Source organism: Oncorhynchus kisutch, linkage group LG17 (assembly GCF_002021735.2).
Source record: "Oncorhynchus kisutch isolate 150728-3 linkage group LG17, Okis_V2, whole genome shotgun sequence".
NCBI lineage: Eukaryota > Metazoa > Chordata > Actinopteri > Salmoniformes > Salmonidae > Oncorhynchus > Oncorhynchus kisutch.
In genome coordinates this window covers 53,194,825-53,210,040 of record NC_034190.2, presented here as the reverse complement: position 1 = coordinate 53,210,040, position 15,216 = coordinate 53,194,825, and the positions used below count along the sequence as shown (strand labels likewise).

Below are 15,216 nucleotides of genomic sequence, written 5' to 3'. Positions count from 1 at the left end.
GTCAGCGCGCTCGGGCGTGTGTGTGTGCGTGTTTGTTTGTTTAGTGATTACGCATGACTGTTGACATTACAGCAGATAATTTTCACCTTTTAGTGTCTGTGTCATCACGGCAAGCCTATTATGCACAAATTCCATTTTTATGCATGCCCAAACGTGCTTTTTTCGCATGGCTATTAATTGCTATATTAGCCTAATTGCTCTGCACATGCATTATTATCGACGCGCATCAATAAACTTGATTCTAACAGGGGTTAAACTTTTCCACATTCGTGCGCACAGCTCAACCCCTAAACCCACGAACCTTTGCCACAGTTTTTTTTCTAGCTCTTACAATGTTGCTAAGGAGATATGACGCCTCGTTGTGCGCATTAGTAAATATAGTAAGCTTTATAGCGGCCGAATGGAAGGGACTACGTGTTCAATAATGAGTTGTGTTGGAGACTATCGAAAACTCAGAAATCCTGTTTTAGGAGAATTTTGCGGTAATTTTAGCAACACTTTCGCATCAATTAGGACATGATTTTACACTTTTCTCGTGCTGTGTGTTTCAATAATTTTGTGGAGGCTGTTTTGAGGAATGGAAATTATATTCCAGTTATATTCCAGTTTTGGAAAAATATATTCTCAATTGAATAATATATAATGGCCTATTGTAGCCTCTCATTTGTAATAGACTCTTGGAAAAATGGGTTCATAAATGGCTGTCCCATAGGAGCTTCACCAACTGGTTCTTTTAGGGTTCTTCATTATCCTACAGGGACAGGCGATAAAGTCTGCACATGAATGTACAGAATTATGTAAGAGGATATAACAGGACATGATGTAGCTTTTACACCATGCTTTTGACATAATTATTTTGTCAATATGCTGATTTGATCAGTGCTTATTTGAAGTGTTTGTTGTTATTGTTTACTAAATCATGGCTTTGTCTGGATTATTTTATCATTAGCATACCCAAGGTCACTTTTGGTTTGTTTTGTTGTCCATTGCATTGTATAGGCTTTGATTACTTGATCTATGAAACACCTACACTATATATACAAGAAGTACTTGGACACCGCTTCAAATGAGTGGATTCGGCTATTTCAGCCTCACGTGTTGCTAATAGGTGTATAAAATCGAGCACACAGCCATGTAATCTCCATAGACAAATATTGGCAGTCGATTGGCCTAACTGAAGAGCTTAGTGACTTTCAACGTGGCACCGTCATAGGATGCCACCTTTCTAACAAGTCAGTTTGTCAAAAGTCTGCCTTGCTAGGGCTACCCCGGTCAACTGTAAGTGCTGTTATTGTGAAGTGGAAACGTATAGGAGCAACAACGGCTCAACCGCAAAGTGGTAGGTCACACAAGCTCACAGAATGGGATCGCTTGAGCGCATAGCGTGTAAAAATCATCTGTCCTCGGTTGCAACATTTGCTACCTAGTTCCAAACTGCCTCTGGAAGCAACGTCAGCACAATAACTGTTTCGTCGGGAGCTTCATGAAATAGGTTTCCATGGCCGAGCAGCCGCACACAAGCCTAAGATCACCATGGTCAATGCCAGGCGTCTGCTGGAGCGGTGTCAAGCTCACAGCCATTGGACTCTGGAGCAGGGGAAACGCGTTCGGACGAATCTGCGTTTGGCGGATGCCAGGAGAATGCTACCTGCCAAAATGCATAGTGCCAACTGTAAAGTTTGGTGGAAGAGGAATAATGGTCTGGGGCTTTTTCTCATATTTCGGCCTAGGCCCCTTAGTTCCAGTGAAGGGAAATCTTAACGCTACAGCATACAATTACATTATAGACGATTCTGTGCGTCCAACTTTGTGGCAACAGCTTGAGGAAGACCCTTCGCTGTTTCAGCATGACAATGCCCCCGTACACGAAGCGAGGTCCATGTGCTTTTTGTGGTTTGTCAAGATCAGTGTGGAAGAACTTGACTGGCTTGCACAGAGCCCTGACCTCTACCCCATTGAAAACCTTTGGGATGAATTGGAACGCCAACTGCGAGCCAGGCCTAATCGCCCAACATCAGTGCCCAACCTCACTAATGCAATTGTGGCTAAATGAAAGAAATTCCCCGCAGCAATGTTCCAACATCTAGTGGAAAGCCTTCCAAGAAGAGTGAAGGCTGTTATAGCAGCAAAGGGGGGACCAACTCCATATTAATGCCCATGATTATGGAATGAGACATACTTTTGGTCATGTAGTGTATCAGAGGTCAGTGTCAATATGGTCTGTTTATATCAAAGTGCAGTTAGCAGCAGAGCAAACAAAGATTCTGATCCAAGCCATCTGTCATATGCAAGTCATACGTGTTTCAGTCATACATGCATCGATATCCACTACTTAGGCCTATACAGATTCATTATTGCAGCTCCGAAGCCCACAGAGCTCAATATTTAAACTTGATTGGTAGTTCCTCCTATGGGGGAGAGGGGTGGGGCCCTCATCCTTTAGAGTGGGAAGGGGAAGGAGGAAGTTGCGTGCGATGCCACGTGGCACACGGTCCTCTCTTGGGGTGAGACGATGAGGAGCGGGCAGGCCCAGGCATGTCGAGCCCCCGACACCCCTGTGCCAGTCTACTGGGCCCATACCCGGTGTGATCACACCTGGAAACAGCAGCACCAAGAGACAGGGGTGTGTGTCTGTGTGTGTGTGCGTGTGCACTTGTGTGTGTCGCACTCACACTCCCTGCACATCATCAACACACTCAGGCCATTCGGTGATTACACTCTCTATCGGCCATCGATAAAATTACCCTGAGTGAATCACTTCCCCTGGCAACACATCTGTTTTTCCTTTCTCCTTTCCTTCTCCTTTCAAGGATGTAGTTGTAATGTTTGTTTGATATGAAAAAAGGCAAACATATAGTGCCTATTGCCACCTGGTTAGTCAGTTGTGGTGGTTTTGTGTGAGTTATCTATATGTTCACGTATGTGAACAGGAATGATTTAGCTCGACCAGTGGTTCCCAACCTTTTTTCTTTACCTAGCCTACCCTTCACTGTTAATATCGGAATATTTAACTACTTATAGACCCTTTACTTTAGTCTAAATGTTACCTAAATCAAATCAAATTTATTTGTCACATACACATGGTTAGCATATGTTAATGCGAGTGTAGCGAAATGCTTGTGCTTCTAGTTCCGACATTGCAGTAATAACCAACAAGTAATCTAACCTAACAATTCCAAAATTAATACCTTATACACACAAGTGTAAATGGATAAAGAATATGTACATAAAGCTATATGAATTAGTGATGGTAATAGGCAAGATTGAGTAGATGGTATAGAGTACAGTATATGCATATGATATGAGTAATGTAGGGTATGTAAACAAAGTGGCATAGTTTAAAGTGGCTAGTGATACATGTATTACATAAAGATGCAGTAGATGATATAGAGTACAGTATATACATATACATATGAGATGAGTAATGTAGGGTATGTAAACATATTAAGTAGCATTGTTTAAAGTGGCTAGTGATATATTTTTTTCCCATCAATTTTCACTATTAAAGTGGCTGGAGTTGAGTCAGTGTGTTGGCAGCAGCCACTCAATGTTAGTGGTGGCTGTTTAACAGTCTGATGGGTTTTGTGTCAGAGACAGTTCATGCCTCTGTATATCCCTGATACTCCAGCGGTAACTCTAGTTGACCTTTGACCCCTACAGAGTGATCTGCCCTTCGGTGGATTACCCTCCTGCCAAAATGTCCCAGCCCACTGCTGCTGACGAGGGGAGCACCTTCGAGCACCTGTGGAACACCTTGTAAGTGTACACACACACACACAACACACACACACACACACCGTAAAGCCATGAACGGACCAGACAATTTCCCTTTTCTCTCTTGATAAAATTACGTTTAAAATGTAATAAGTAAGTCATTGCATTATCTATTCCGACTAGGTTTTTTTTTCACTTTTTGGTGCAGTGTTTCAGCTCATTTAATAAAAATGTAATTGAGTTGTGAAATAAGTGTTTGAGTTGGCTATTTTATTCCACAGCTAATGTGTGCCAAAAGAGAGGGTCATAAACATTCAGAATGTGCCCTATTTCTTCCTTATTAGCAATTCATTGAATTGGGGCAATCGCTGTTACCCAGAAGTAAACTCGATGAAATATGGTCAGCTTTCTTATTTACTTCTGGGCAGAGGTGGCACCACAGCTTCAAAAGTGGTGTGGCAAAATTCGTAGGTGTCTTTTCTGGGGCCTGGAGTTTTTCCTGATCCCATGACCTGGTCATGTAAAACTCTGGGTCCTATTCGTAGTCTATGACAGAACAGAATTTTAAATGGCCCGGACAGTGAGTAGTTTTTAAATGCATTGGGGTCATGCAGGGCCTATACTGTAGGTTTGCATGCTTTCTCTCTATATGCAGCTATTAAAATCAAATTAATTCAAATAAAATTGTATTGTTCGCTTACACATTTTTTGCATATTTATGAATAGACTATATTTGGTTATTATGATATGTATTAAAAAGCTGTAAATCCTTAAGAGTCTATTGACACGAAGACAATCTAAGGAACATAATAAAAAAAATCCCCATCAGAATCCGTCAATTTAAGCTCTAGAGATATGTTTTTTTGCATGGGCTGTGTCTCAATACACCGCATCCACCTATGTTTCTCACAGAAATATCTGTGGTGGGGCCTCCCGGGTGGCGCAGTGGTCTAGGGCAGTGCTAGCTGTGCCACCAGAGACTCTGGGTTAGCGCCCAGGCTCTGTCGCAGCCGGCCGCGACCGGGAGGTCCATGGGGCGACGCACAATTGGCCTAGCGTCGTCCGGGTTAGGGAGGGCTTGGCCGGTAGGGATATCCTTGTCTCATCGCGCACTAGCGACTCCTGCGGCGGGCCGGGCGCAGTGCATGCTAACCAGGTCGCCAGGTGCGAGGTGTTTCCGACACATTGGTGCAGCTGGCTTCCGGGTTGGATGCGTGCTGTGTTAAGAAGCAATGAGGCTTGGTTGGGTTGTGTTTCGGGGGACGCATGGCTTTCGACCTTCGTCTCTCCTGAGCCCGTATGGGAGTTGTAGCGATGAGACAAGATAGTAGGTACTAACAATTGGATACCACAAAATTGGGGAGAAAAGGAGGTAAAATCCCCCCCCACCCCAAAAAATAAAAAAAATATCTGTGGTGTCTGAAAGGTTTGGCCTAGAAACTAATAATGACCGCTCTATGGAAAGACAATACTTTCATGGACAAGATGGTGTTTTCCGTTTTGCTCTACGTCCCTCTTAAGCCCCAAAGGACTTGTCTGAAGTCTATAACGCTGATGTGGAAACTTCTGTCTGTAGCATCTGAACCGTTTGGGCTACAAACTAATATGACCCCTCTGTGGAAACGGGAGACTCTCACGAACACGATGGCATTCTGTTTTGCTCACGGGACTCGTCTGAAGGTAACCCATACAAATTAATGGAAGTATGGAGGTAGTTTTATGCCCCAAAATCTCCTAGACATACAGTAGGACAGACACTTCTAAACCTTATTCCTTATGATTTATTTTTTTACAGTTTTTTTTGCCATTTATGAATGTTATATTCAATGCGTTTCTATGGGCCATAGCAGTGAAGACCAAATTCAATACTTTATTAAATCATTTGTTACATTTTTTTTGATAACTAAAGGGTTCCTAAAATTAAATATCAAATAGGTAAATTATCCTATTATGACCATCTTAAAACAAGTCCATTTGTTAGCTTAGTAAAAAAATAACAATGGCTTAGACATTTAGAGGTTAGTATAATTTAACAATGTAAGTCATTACTCTATTCTTTACAATTGCATTGTAGTAATTGCATTCAATTTAGAATATCATTTTTTACATCGCAAAATAAGATGCTGCCCTTTTAAGATAGGACCTGGCTACGGTAGGCTAGCCAAGACACATGCTAAAGGGTATTTTTTATAGTTTTCTTTTATCAGACTATCAACAGTAGCCAGCATATTACTAGTGTGCTTACTATTGAGGGTTTACTTTTGTAAATCACTTTCATATAATAAACAAGCTCAGCGAGTAGATGATGGATGCTTCTTTTTGCTCAGGACAGCTTGCGTGTGCTGTGTGAAGGTAGCTATCATCTTCTGTACTGCTCGAAATGTGATTCGCGGGAGCGTAGTAGTGCTTGAATGAATGGCCAATCATATTGCTCAAATACAAATAGCACAACTTTGCTGCGTGTAGTATTCAATGGTTTTCAATGGTAGACTGCGACAGAGCAGGTAATTGCTGAACTGGAACCTGAAAAAAATGCAGGTGGTCGGTGCTGCTGCTTGGCGGCGTCACACCAGATTGAACAGTACCGGAGGCTAATGCTGTGTCGCCACAAGTTTTCTGCCAGCTCTGCTTCTGGGTCCAAATGTGTTAACAGTTGAGAGTTCGGGTTGTGCCAGAGAGGAAGTCACAAAAATAAACTTTCAGACAATGCCCCCCCCCCTTCAGCTAATTAACTACTGCGCACACAGGCGGCAGGGTAGCCTAGTGGTTAGAGCGTTGGACTAGTAACCGGAAGGTTGCAAGTTCAAACCCCCGAGCTGACAAGGTACAAATCTGTCGTTCTGCCCCTGAACAGGCAGTTAACCCACTGTTCCTAGGCCATCATTGTAAATAAGAATTTGTTCTTAACTGACTTGCCTAGTTAAATAAAGGTCAAATAAAATACATTTTAAAAATCCCCACTCAAAGATTTAAAGCACCGCCTTCGCCCAATCCTGATTCGTCCAAATAATCAATGATGAAAACAAACACAGGAACTGCTGCTGCTAGTTATCTCAGCCATTCGATTACAGCCTTGACAGATTCTCTTGGTTAACACGCATACTCTGCCCACAAGGGATTCAATTGGGGCCATTCTCTTTCTTTGATTTTGGTCAGTTTGTTCATATGTGAGTGATGATGGATCCTTGTCATTGGATCTGAGTGAGAAGTGTTTGATCAGACTGTGTCTCTGTTGACCCCCCCAGAGAACCGGACACCACCTACTTTGAGCTCCCCCACGGGGGTCACTCTGGGGAGAGGCAGGCTCCCTCCACCAGCACCCCCAGTAACGCTACAGAGGTCTGCATGGACATCTACCACATGAGGGACATGAACGACAACGTCATGGTAGGAAGAGAAAGTCTAGTTCAACTGCAATTTAATTCACAATTTAATTCATTTAACAACACACTAAGGGCTGAGTCCTAACTTTCAAAAATGTGCGTAAAATCATGAGAATTGAGGAAGTTTGAGTTATGATAAGATTTAGTCCTCACAATAAGAAATACGTTAAAATACAGACGAGTGAAATTACCACCATACACTGAGTGTACTAAACATTAGGAACACCTTGATATTGAGTTGCACCCCCTTTTCCCCTCAGAACAGCCTCAATTGGTCGGGACATGGACTCTACAAGGTGTCGAAAGTGTTCCACAGGGATGCTGGCCCATGTTGACTCCAACGCTTCACACAGTTGTGTCAAGTTGGCTGGATGTCCATTGGGTGGTGGACTGTCCTTAATACACACAGGAAACCGTTGAGCATGAAAAACCCAGCGGCGTTGCAGTTCTTGACACAACCAGTGCGCCTGGTACCTACTACCATACCCCGTTCAGGCACTTCAATCTTTTGTCTTGCCCATTAACCCTCTGAATGGCACACATAATCAATATCTCAATCATCTCAAGGCTTAAAAATCCTTCTTTAAACCAGTCTCCTCCCCTTCATCTACACTGATTGAATTTAACAAGTGACATCAATATCATAGCTTTCACCTGGATTCACCTGGTTAGTCTATGTCATGTACACTTAATCTAGTAGCTAGAGCATTGAACCAGTAACCGAAAGGTTGCAAGATCGTATCCCCGAGCTGACGAGGTAAAAATCTGTCGTTCTACCCCTGAACAAGGCAGTTAACCCACTGTTCCTTGGCCATCATTGAAAATAAGAATTTGTTCTTAACTGACTTGCCTAGTTAAATAAGAAAATAAAAATGCATGTCCACTCAGTTGATATACTGGACTAGTATTTTAGAATGGATTAATGCTTTTCTTTTCACGTTGACTTTGTGGCGGTGTGACATGCGTGGACAATAACAGACTAGCCGGTATCAGGTCAGGGTTGTTCCTGTATTGGTGGGGCGTGGTTTTCCCTCCATTGAAGTAGAGATTCCCTCCTCATTTCCCTCTCCTCCGGAGCCCTTTCCCTCCCTCAGTACTCTGTGGTGAGTGGTCTGGGATTAGGGGGAGGTTAACACCTTAATTAGAGAGCAGCAAGCCAAGCCCCACACACACACAAACTTCTGCTCAGCCATCTGTAGCGTGTGTGTGTGTGTGTGTATAAAACAGCTGCAACAGTCTAGAAACTGCCATAACATTATTTTCTAAACATTTAGACACAGCTCTCTATTGTAAACAGACGACTTCAATTATTTTTCAATGTGTTTGGCAAACAGATACCTTGTCAGTGCTTTATGAGGAAGGCACTAATGGACTAGAGAGTGTGTTGTTTTACCTGAACACCATCAAACAATGCTCACACGACCAAAATCTATGAGAAGAGGACAAGTCATTCAATTACAAACAAGCCTTCTGATGTACAATATTGGACTGATCCAATATGTCACTGGGCAAGCCTGGACTTGCCTTGCTAGTTAATGAATAGTCATGAGAGGAAAAAAAATGGGAGGTCCTTACATTTGTTGTTAGATGCAGAACTAGTTGAGAGGGCCGAGACAAGACCAGCAGCAGAGGCAGGTCAAAAGAAGCGAATGAACCGTCATACGTCGTTCCTCCATCACGATCCAACCCGGGTTCTAGTGAGCGGTTCACCTGCCCTGTGGATCTGAAAGATGACTAGTGTGGTTCATAGCAGTGACCGCACCTGATCACACCTGACCTTACCGCTCCCCTTCTCCCAGTTCCATCTATGACCACCCGGTCAGGGGAGCGCCATTCTCCTTACGACCGCCCTCCGCTCTCTACAGGACATCTAAAATGTTGTATGTTAGTGACCCCGGGCAGCACTACACCACGGTAAGGTGTCTGTGACTTTTATTTCTGCTATTATGCAGTATATATCTGTTTTAGCGAGGATAACTTAATTTTGGTTGGATTGTGTCATTGGTTTTATTTGGGAATCAGTCACAGTATTGTTCTGTAGTACGGTTACTCAGAACCATAATTTGTGTTGACTGGTTATTCAAGTAGGGTAGGCGGATGAAGATGTAAGGGGGTCAATGATAGGTCGGATACCTCCTGTTCTTTTGCTTTTTGTGTAAATACTATTTAAGATTTATCACAGAGTAACTAACATGATAGATGACTAGTGTCATTTTACTGTAATATTACAAAAGATGTATCTCATGGATTTAACTATACTTCAAATCCAATCAAATTTTATTTGTCACGTGCGCTGAATACAACACCTTACCGTGAAATGCTTACTTACTGACTGGAGTCCATCCATATTGTTGGTATGTTTCTCAACTGTATTGACATTGGTACACTCTTTTGGCTTTATTGGGTAGATGGGGGATATAGAGTTTGCTATAAAGAATTATAGTCACCATTCCAGTTCTGATATCATGGGACTGGTTGTCACAGGCGTTCACAATAACAGTTTTGAAGATAAATATTTCAATGCACACAATTATTTGTTGTGTGAATTCCATGAATCCCGAGTGGCACAGTGGTCTAAGACACTTCATCTCAGTACAAGAGGTGTCACTGCAGTACCTGGATTGAATCCAGGCTGCATCATGATTGGGCATCCCATAGGGCAGCGCACAATTGTCCCAGCGTCATCTGGGTTTGGCCGGAGTAAGCTGTCATTGTAAATAATAATTCATTTTTAACTGACTTGCCTAGTTAAATTCACAACAACAACAAAAAATCTCACATCGGATGTAAGAAGTTGAATTTTGCAACTTTTTTTCACGAACAGAGAATGAATTAATGAGTAAGAAATCATAAACATAATCATTAGGATGGTCAAAGAAAAACGCTGTTCCTGGACCAGCGGTTAGGGGAAACTCCTAACTACCCCAGTATAACAAACACTCTTTACTGGCGCTGGGGTTAAATCACCCTTAGGTGCAGATCTTGGATCAGCTTACCTTCCCCAAATCTTAACCTTATCCTCTTTACTGCCACTTCCCATTTCCTCCCAATAGGGGGCAGACATTCATGACTTCATGATCAGAGTTTAGACCAAATTGGTGATGTAGCAGTTACCAGGCGCTAATCTACTCCTCCCAAATATTCTGCTTAGTCCAGACATGCAACAAAATGCATGATGCCATGAAATGCATTTTTCATTGCATCCTGATTGGTAGGGATGTTTATTGTATTTGTATTGTGTCTTCTCACTGGGCGACGTGTCAATTCAATGTCTATTCCACATTGGTTCATTGTAATTTAATTGAAATGACTTGAAAACAACGTTGATTTAACCAGTGTGTACCCCGTGTGTTATTTCAACGCAGTAAATTGATAAGAAGATAGATGGAACGTTTTTAGATGCTGTGATTAGTTCAGGATGCAAACAGTAGGTCATAGGGAGTGCACTATTCTAAACACACACACACACACACACACACACACACACACACACACACACACACACTGGCGGCTTTTGCTCTGTTTCAACTTGTTATAGATCAAGCTGAGACATTATGACATAGCACACCTGTGTGTGTGTGTGTGTGTGTGTGTGTGTGTGTGTGTGTGTGTGTGTGTGTGTGTGTGTGTGTGTGTGTGTGTGTGTGTGTGTGTGTGTGTGTGTGTGTGTGTGTGTGTGTGTGTGTGTGTTTGTGTATGTGTGGTTACCTCTGTGACTACAGTATGTTCCTCAGATGAACTTGTCTAAAATGTTTTCTAGAGATGACAATAACAGCTGCACTTGTCTCACTATAGTGGAAACTCCCTTTACGAACCAAGGTCTCTCAAATAGATACATGTTGCATAGTATTAACAGTAAAACAAATATTAAGAACACTTTCTATGAACCGTCTTTGTGTACTACAAATTATGAATGCATTTATAGGCATTCATTCATACAGGCTGTTATAGGAAACCACTGGCTTTTACCAATGTTCAGAGCAAGCCTTGAACTATACATCCAGCCCAAGCCTGGTTTAATCAGGAATGGGTCTTTATAGTTGCATGTCAGGTACACTCTTAGGGGGGAAAAAGGGCTCTCTATAACCTAAAAGGGTTCTTCGGCTGTCCCCAAAGGAAAATAAAAAAAAATGGTTCCTGATTAATAATGTTAGTTCATCCCTTTGGGTTCCATGTAGAACCCTTTCCACAGACGGAACCCAAAAGGGTTCTACCTGAAACCAAAAAGGGTTCTCCTATGGAGACAGCCGAAGAACCCTATTGGAACCCTTGTTTTCTGAGAGTGTAGTGTCTGGTGTAAGTTCCTCAAATGGTGCATGGGTCATGATCCAGTGGTGAACGCCTAGGTTCTGGCTAGAAATAGGCCTACTGTTTGGTTTTTCCTGTACGGGGGGAATCAAAATGACTTTCGATGAGTCATCATTGTTTTAAACACTTAGGGAACCACAACCCGCTGCTTGACAACAACAAACCCCAGTCAAAATGTGTGAATTCACCTCAGTATTGATATGACATGGGCCGCCTGCCCCACAGACAATCCTATGCACTGTCCTTATATGGGCGCACCACTATCTCCCCTCCTGTGACCTTTGAGCCCGACTCCTATACTTTTTTAGTGTTTTCCTCATTCCCCTCTGTCTCTCTTTCTCTCTGGGACAAATGTCAGACAGACTATGTTTATCCTAACTGTGCGGGTCTTCACTATGCATTCTCCAGCGTGTGCATACTTGCGCTGATGTTGTCGTCTGAGTCCAGGCATGCTGTAATTAGAACACTGGCGCAATTTTTTTGGGTCTCTCTCCCTCTTTCTTTCCCTCTCTCTCAGTTCATCCCCTGTCGTTCTTTCTGTCAGTGGTTTTTTTTTCTAACCTTTGCCATTAAAGGGTCTTTGAGAAGGGGTGCTGCTGTGTTTGGGAGAGAGTTGTGTCCATCGATGCACACCCCTCTACCGATCCTACAGGCTATGCTTCCTTTTTCTTCTTGCTTAATTTTGCTCTGAAACTTCTGACTTAGGAGTTTGTGTTGTGAAAGTGAATACAGCCGGTTGGAAGGATGTACTACGTGAAGAAGAAGGTAACTCTTGGTGTTTGATTTTTTGTCTGTGTGTTCAACCTTGTCTTGTATACCTGTGTTTTGCCCAGTTCATTGCAGTAGTAGTGTTTTGATTGTCCAGGGGTCGTGAAGGGAGATCAGGTGGGGAAAGATGTTTTTTTATTTTTGATGTATTTCTCCACAGTATTCCACACTCCATTGCAAAATGATATTGCTTATATTGATGACTGATAATTATCAGTCGTGTGCTAATCTTCAATCAAGTACAGTAGTTACTGCACGAGTTGGTGACTTTGTATAGACTTTATTATGGCCAGAGGCTTTCCCTCTCTGATTATTGATGATTTTGAGGTTGTCTGTAAATTGAGTATTAGAAGATTGTTTTCTTCAAGCTTTTCCCTCCATGTGCAGGTAGTTTGGCTCCTGATCTGAAGTTTCTCACCACAGAGTTACACATTTCCCCATGGAGATGGCACTGGCAGGCAATTAGGCAGATCACAGATTACATTGATGTTTTACAACCTCACCCAGCCCCCCCGGGGGGGATACAGGGTGGGGGTCTACACACACACACGTTTGTTTTACTATCCTTGTGGGGACCAAACAAAAAATTCCAATTCAAAATCCTATTTCTCTAACTTCTAACCCTGTACCTAACCCCTAAGCCTAAAATAGCCTTTTTCCTTGTGGGGACTGGCGAAAGGTCCCCACTTGTTTGAATTTTCCTTGTTTTACACACACCTCAACAATTCCTATCCCTCCCTACCCCTCCAAAAACCCTTCCTTTGAGTGTTGTAACCTGAACCTCCCCGATGAGCCCAAAAATCCCTGTATGTCTCTCCAGGTTGGGCCTTACCTTTTCCTTAACAATTTCCTCCTCCCTCCCTCCTCCTTTCCCTCCCTCCCTCCTTCCCTCTGTGCAGTCCCAGTACAACCTGTTGAGCAGCAGCATGGAGGCGAACCTGGGGAGCCAGCGAGCGGCGTCCACCAGCCCCTACAGCTCGGGGGAGAACACGTCTGCAGTGCCGACGCCGTCCCCCTACTCGCAGCCCAACAGCACATTTGACGGCCTGTCGCCGGCGCCAGCTATCCCGTCAAACACAGACTACCCTGGACCCCACTGCTTCGAGGTCACCTTCCAGCAGTCCAGTACTGCCAAGTCCGCCACCTGGACGGTGAGTTTCAGATCATGTCGACGTACACACACGGCAGACATACATGCACACGCAAACGTTACAAGCTAATGGGATGGCGAGGGGTTGTTTTATCTCTGTCTGACTGTCTCTTTCTCTCTCTTTATTCTGCTCTCCCTAGTTTTTCATTTTATTGTCTGTTTCGGTGTCTCGGTCTTTCCTAGACTAAAAAGGTCATGTAAAAGTCACAAACTAAAAGGTGCTGGCTACGGTGCTACTTTCCCTGAGAACGGACTGACATTACTGCATTAGATCAGTGAAGTTCTCTTGATGAGATGGGTTGTTGGCTGCAACCGAGGATATATTTATGTCTATTGACTGCAACCACTGTGACAGAAGACTGAGTTGCGGGAATCTGTGTGTTTGACAAAGAATAGACACTGACCAAACTATTCTAGTATCAGTATAAGACAATGATCTGTTTTTCAAGTGATTGAGTTAGTTCTGTTGTTACTTTCTTCATCCCAGAACTGATCTGTTATTGATACCATACCACAAGCATGACTAAAAGGTTCATTACATACGACTCAATCCAAAAGGCTTCCATTTAGGTGCATGCAACACGTGTCAAACAAAGTGGGCGTGCAGAGGGGAAGAGATTGTTGTAGGGGGGGACAATTACTTTGTAGCGCCTGACAAATACAGCTCTGACCAACAATGAATGGTTGTACATGTTTAATGATTTTCAATATACTGTAGTAACTGATTAAGAATGTTAGTTCGTCTCTTTAGTTTAAAAGTCAATCCTGGTTTGTTTGTTTTTACCTCTTTTGTGCTATCTGTTGCAAGATAGGATTCCCGTTAAAGAAAGTCACTTTCTCCATTAATATTAATGGAATACCTGGGAATCCTGGGAACATATCAATATTCACATTTGTTTCACCTGAAGAATTATAATGACATTTATGCATTTGGCATACACCCAATCCAAACTAAATCGACAGTCTAGGAATGTATCTAAAGACACTTGAAACGGGAGCTGCTGCGATGTGATTTGTCTGAGCTGAAAAAGAGTTGCCTCCCGAAAGGTGTCGCCCCGGATTGTTACAGAGTTGACCTCTGTTTGAAACGTGAACCTGTGTTTCCTTGCCTGTGGGGGCTTTTTGGCTGTGTCTGTCAAGCGTACTCAAGCGTGGGGGACTTTATTCAGGGCTCGATGGCAGTAAGGATCTGTAAAAGGATCCCCCGGCCACTGAGGCGCTGCCTTCTGACCCACCACCATGTTACGTCTTTCTTCAGCCCTTCTCTTGGCTGTCACCCGCGTCGCTCCGGGGCTCCACTCTGTCCCCACACATAGGCTTCCTCTCCAATGTGTCTGTCAACTGTTCTTTGACACAAGCTTTTCCCCTTACCTGTCTCATGGCGACTGAGGACACACTCGGAAAACACCAGCTCCGTTGTTGTAACTAGACAATTTACAGGGGCCAACGTTTTTTTTTTTACATCAGGATAATCTATGGGCCCTTCCTTTGACAGATTTTAGGAGAGGAGCCTACTGTGATTGCAGAATTGATGTTAGTGTTTGGTTTCTTATATTCTATAGTTTGTATGATTGATAGTTGGAATCCATCACCTTATGTTGAATGAGAACGGATGAACTGTTGTTACAAATCCGAAACACTTCTACCTGAGGACTTGAGGTCGGGCGATATTCAAGTAGAGACAGAAAACGACTTGACTGAGCAGCACACACACAGGGTGATACACACTGAGTAAAACACTACTTACAGGCCCACTGCTTTATTTGAAAAATCACAAAATGGTTGCCCCTCCACTTGATTTGCTATTAAGCTGAGCGATGGGGCTGGAGAAATGTAAACCAACTACTCTCAAACTCCTATTCTTCAAGAATCAATGCGTTTATATAATTAAAG

General features: G+C 43.0%; 1 protein-coding gene across 3 annotated transcripts in view; it reads left to right on the top strand.

Moving 5' to 3' along the window:
- The window catches only part of tp73 (tumor protein p73), a 46,521-nt gene that overhangs the window by 11,100 nt on the left and 20,205 nt on the right, over nucleotides 1–15,216 (top strand). For 2 of the 3 annotated variants that reach the window (XM_020506182.2, XM_031794069.1), the window contains exons 2-4: nucleotides 3,661–3,756; nucleotides 6,960–7,101; nucleotides 13,073–13,324. In XM_020506182.2, the coding sequence (XP_020361771.1) occupies nucleotides 3,661–3,756; nucleotides 6,960–7,101; nucleotides 13,073–13,324 (490 nt within the window). Of the gene's footprint in view, nucleotides 1–3,660; nucleotides 3,757–6,959; nucleotides 7,102–11,733; nucleotides 12,171–13,072; nucleotides 13,325–15,216 lie in introns of those variants that run through there. The other variant, XM_020506183.2, reaches the window with a different exon arrangement.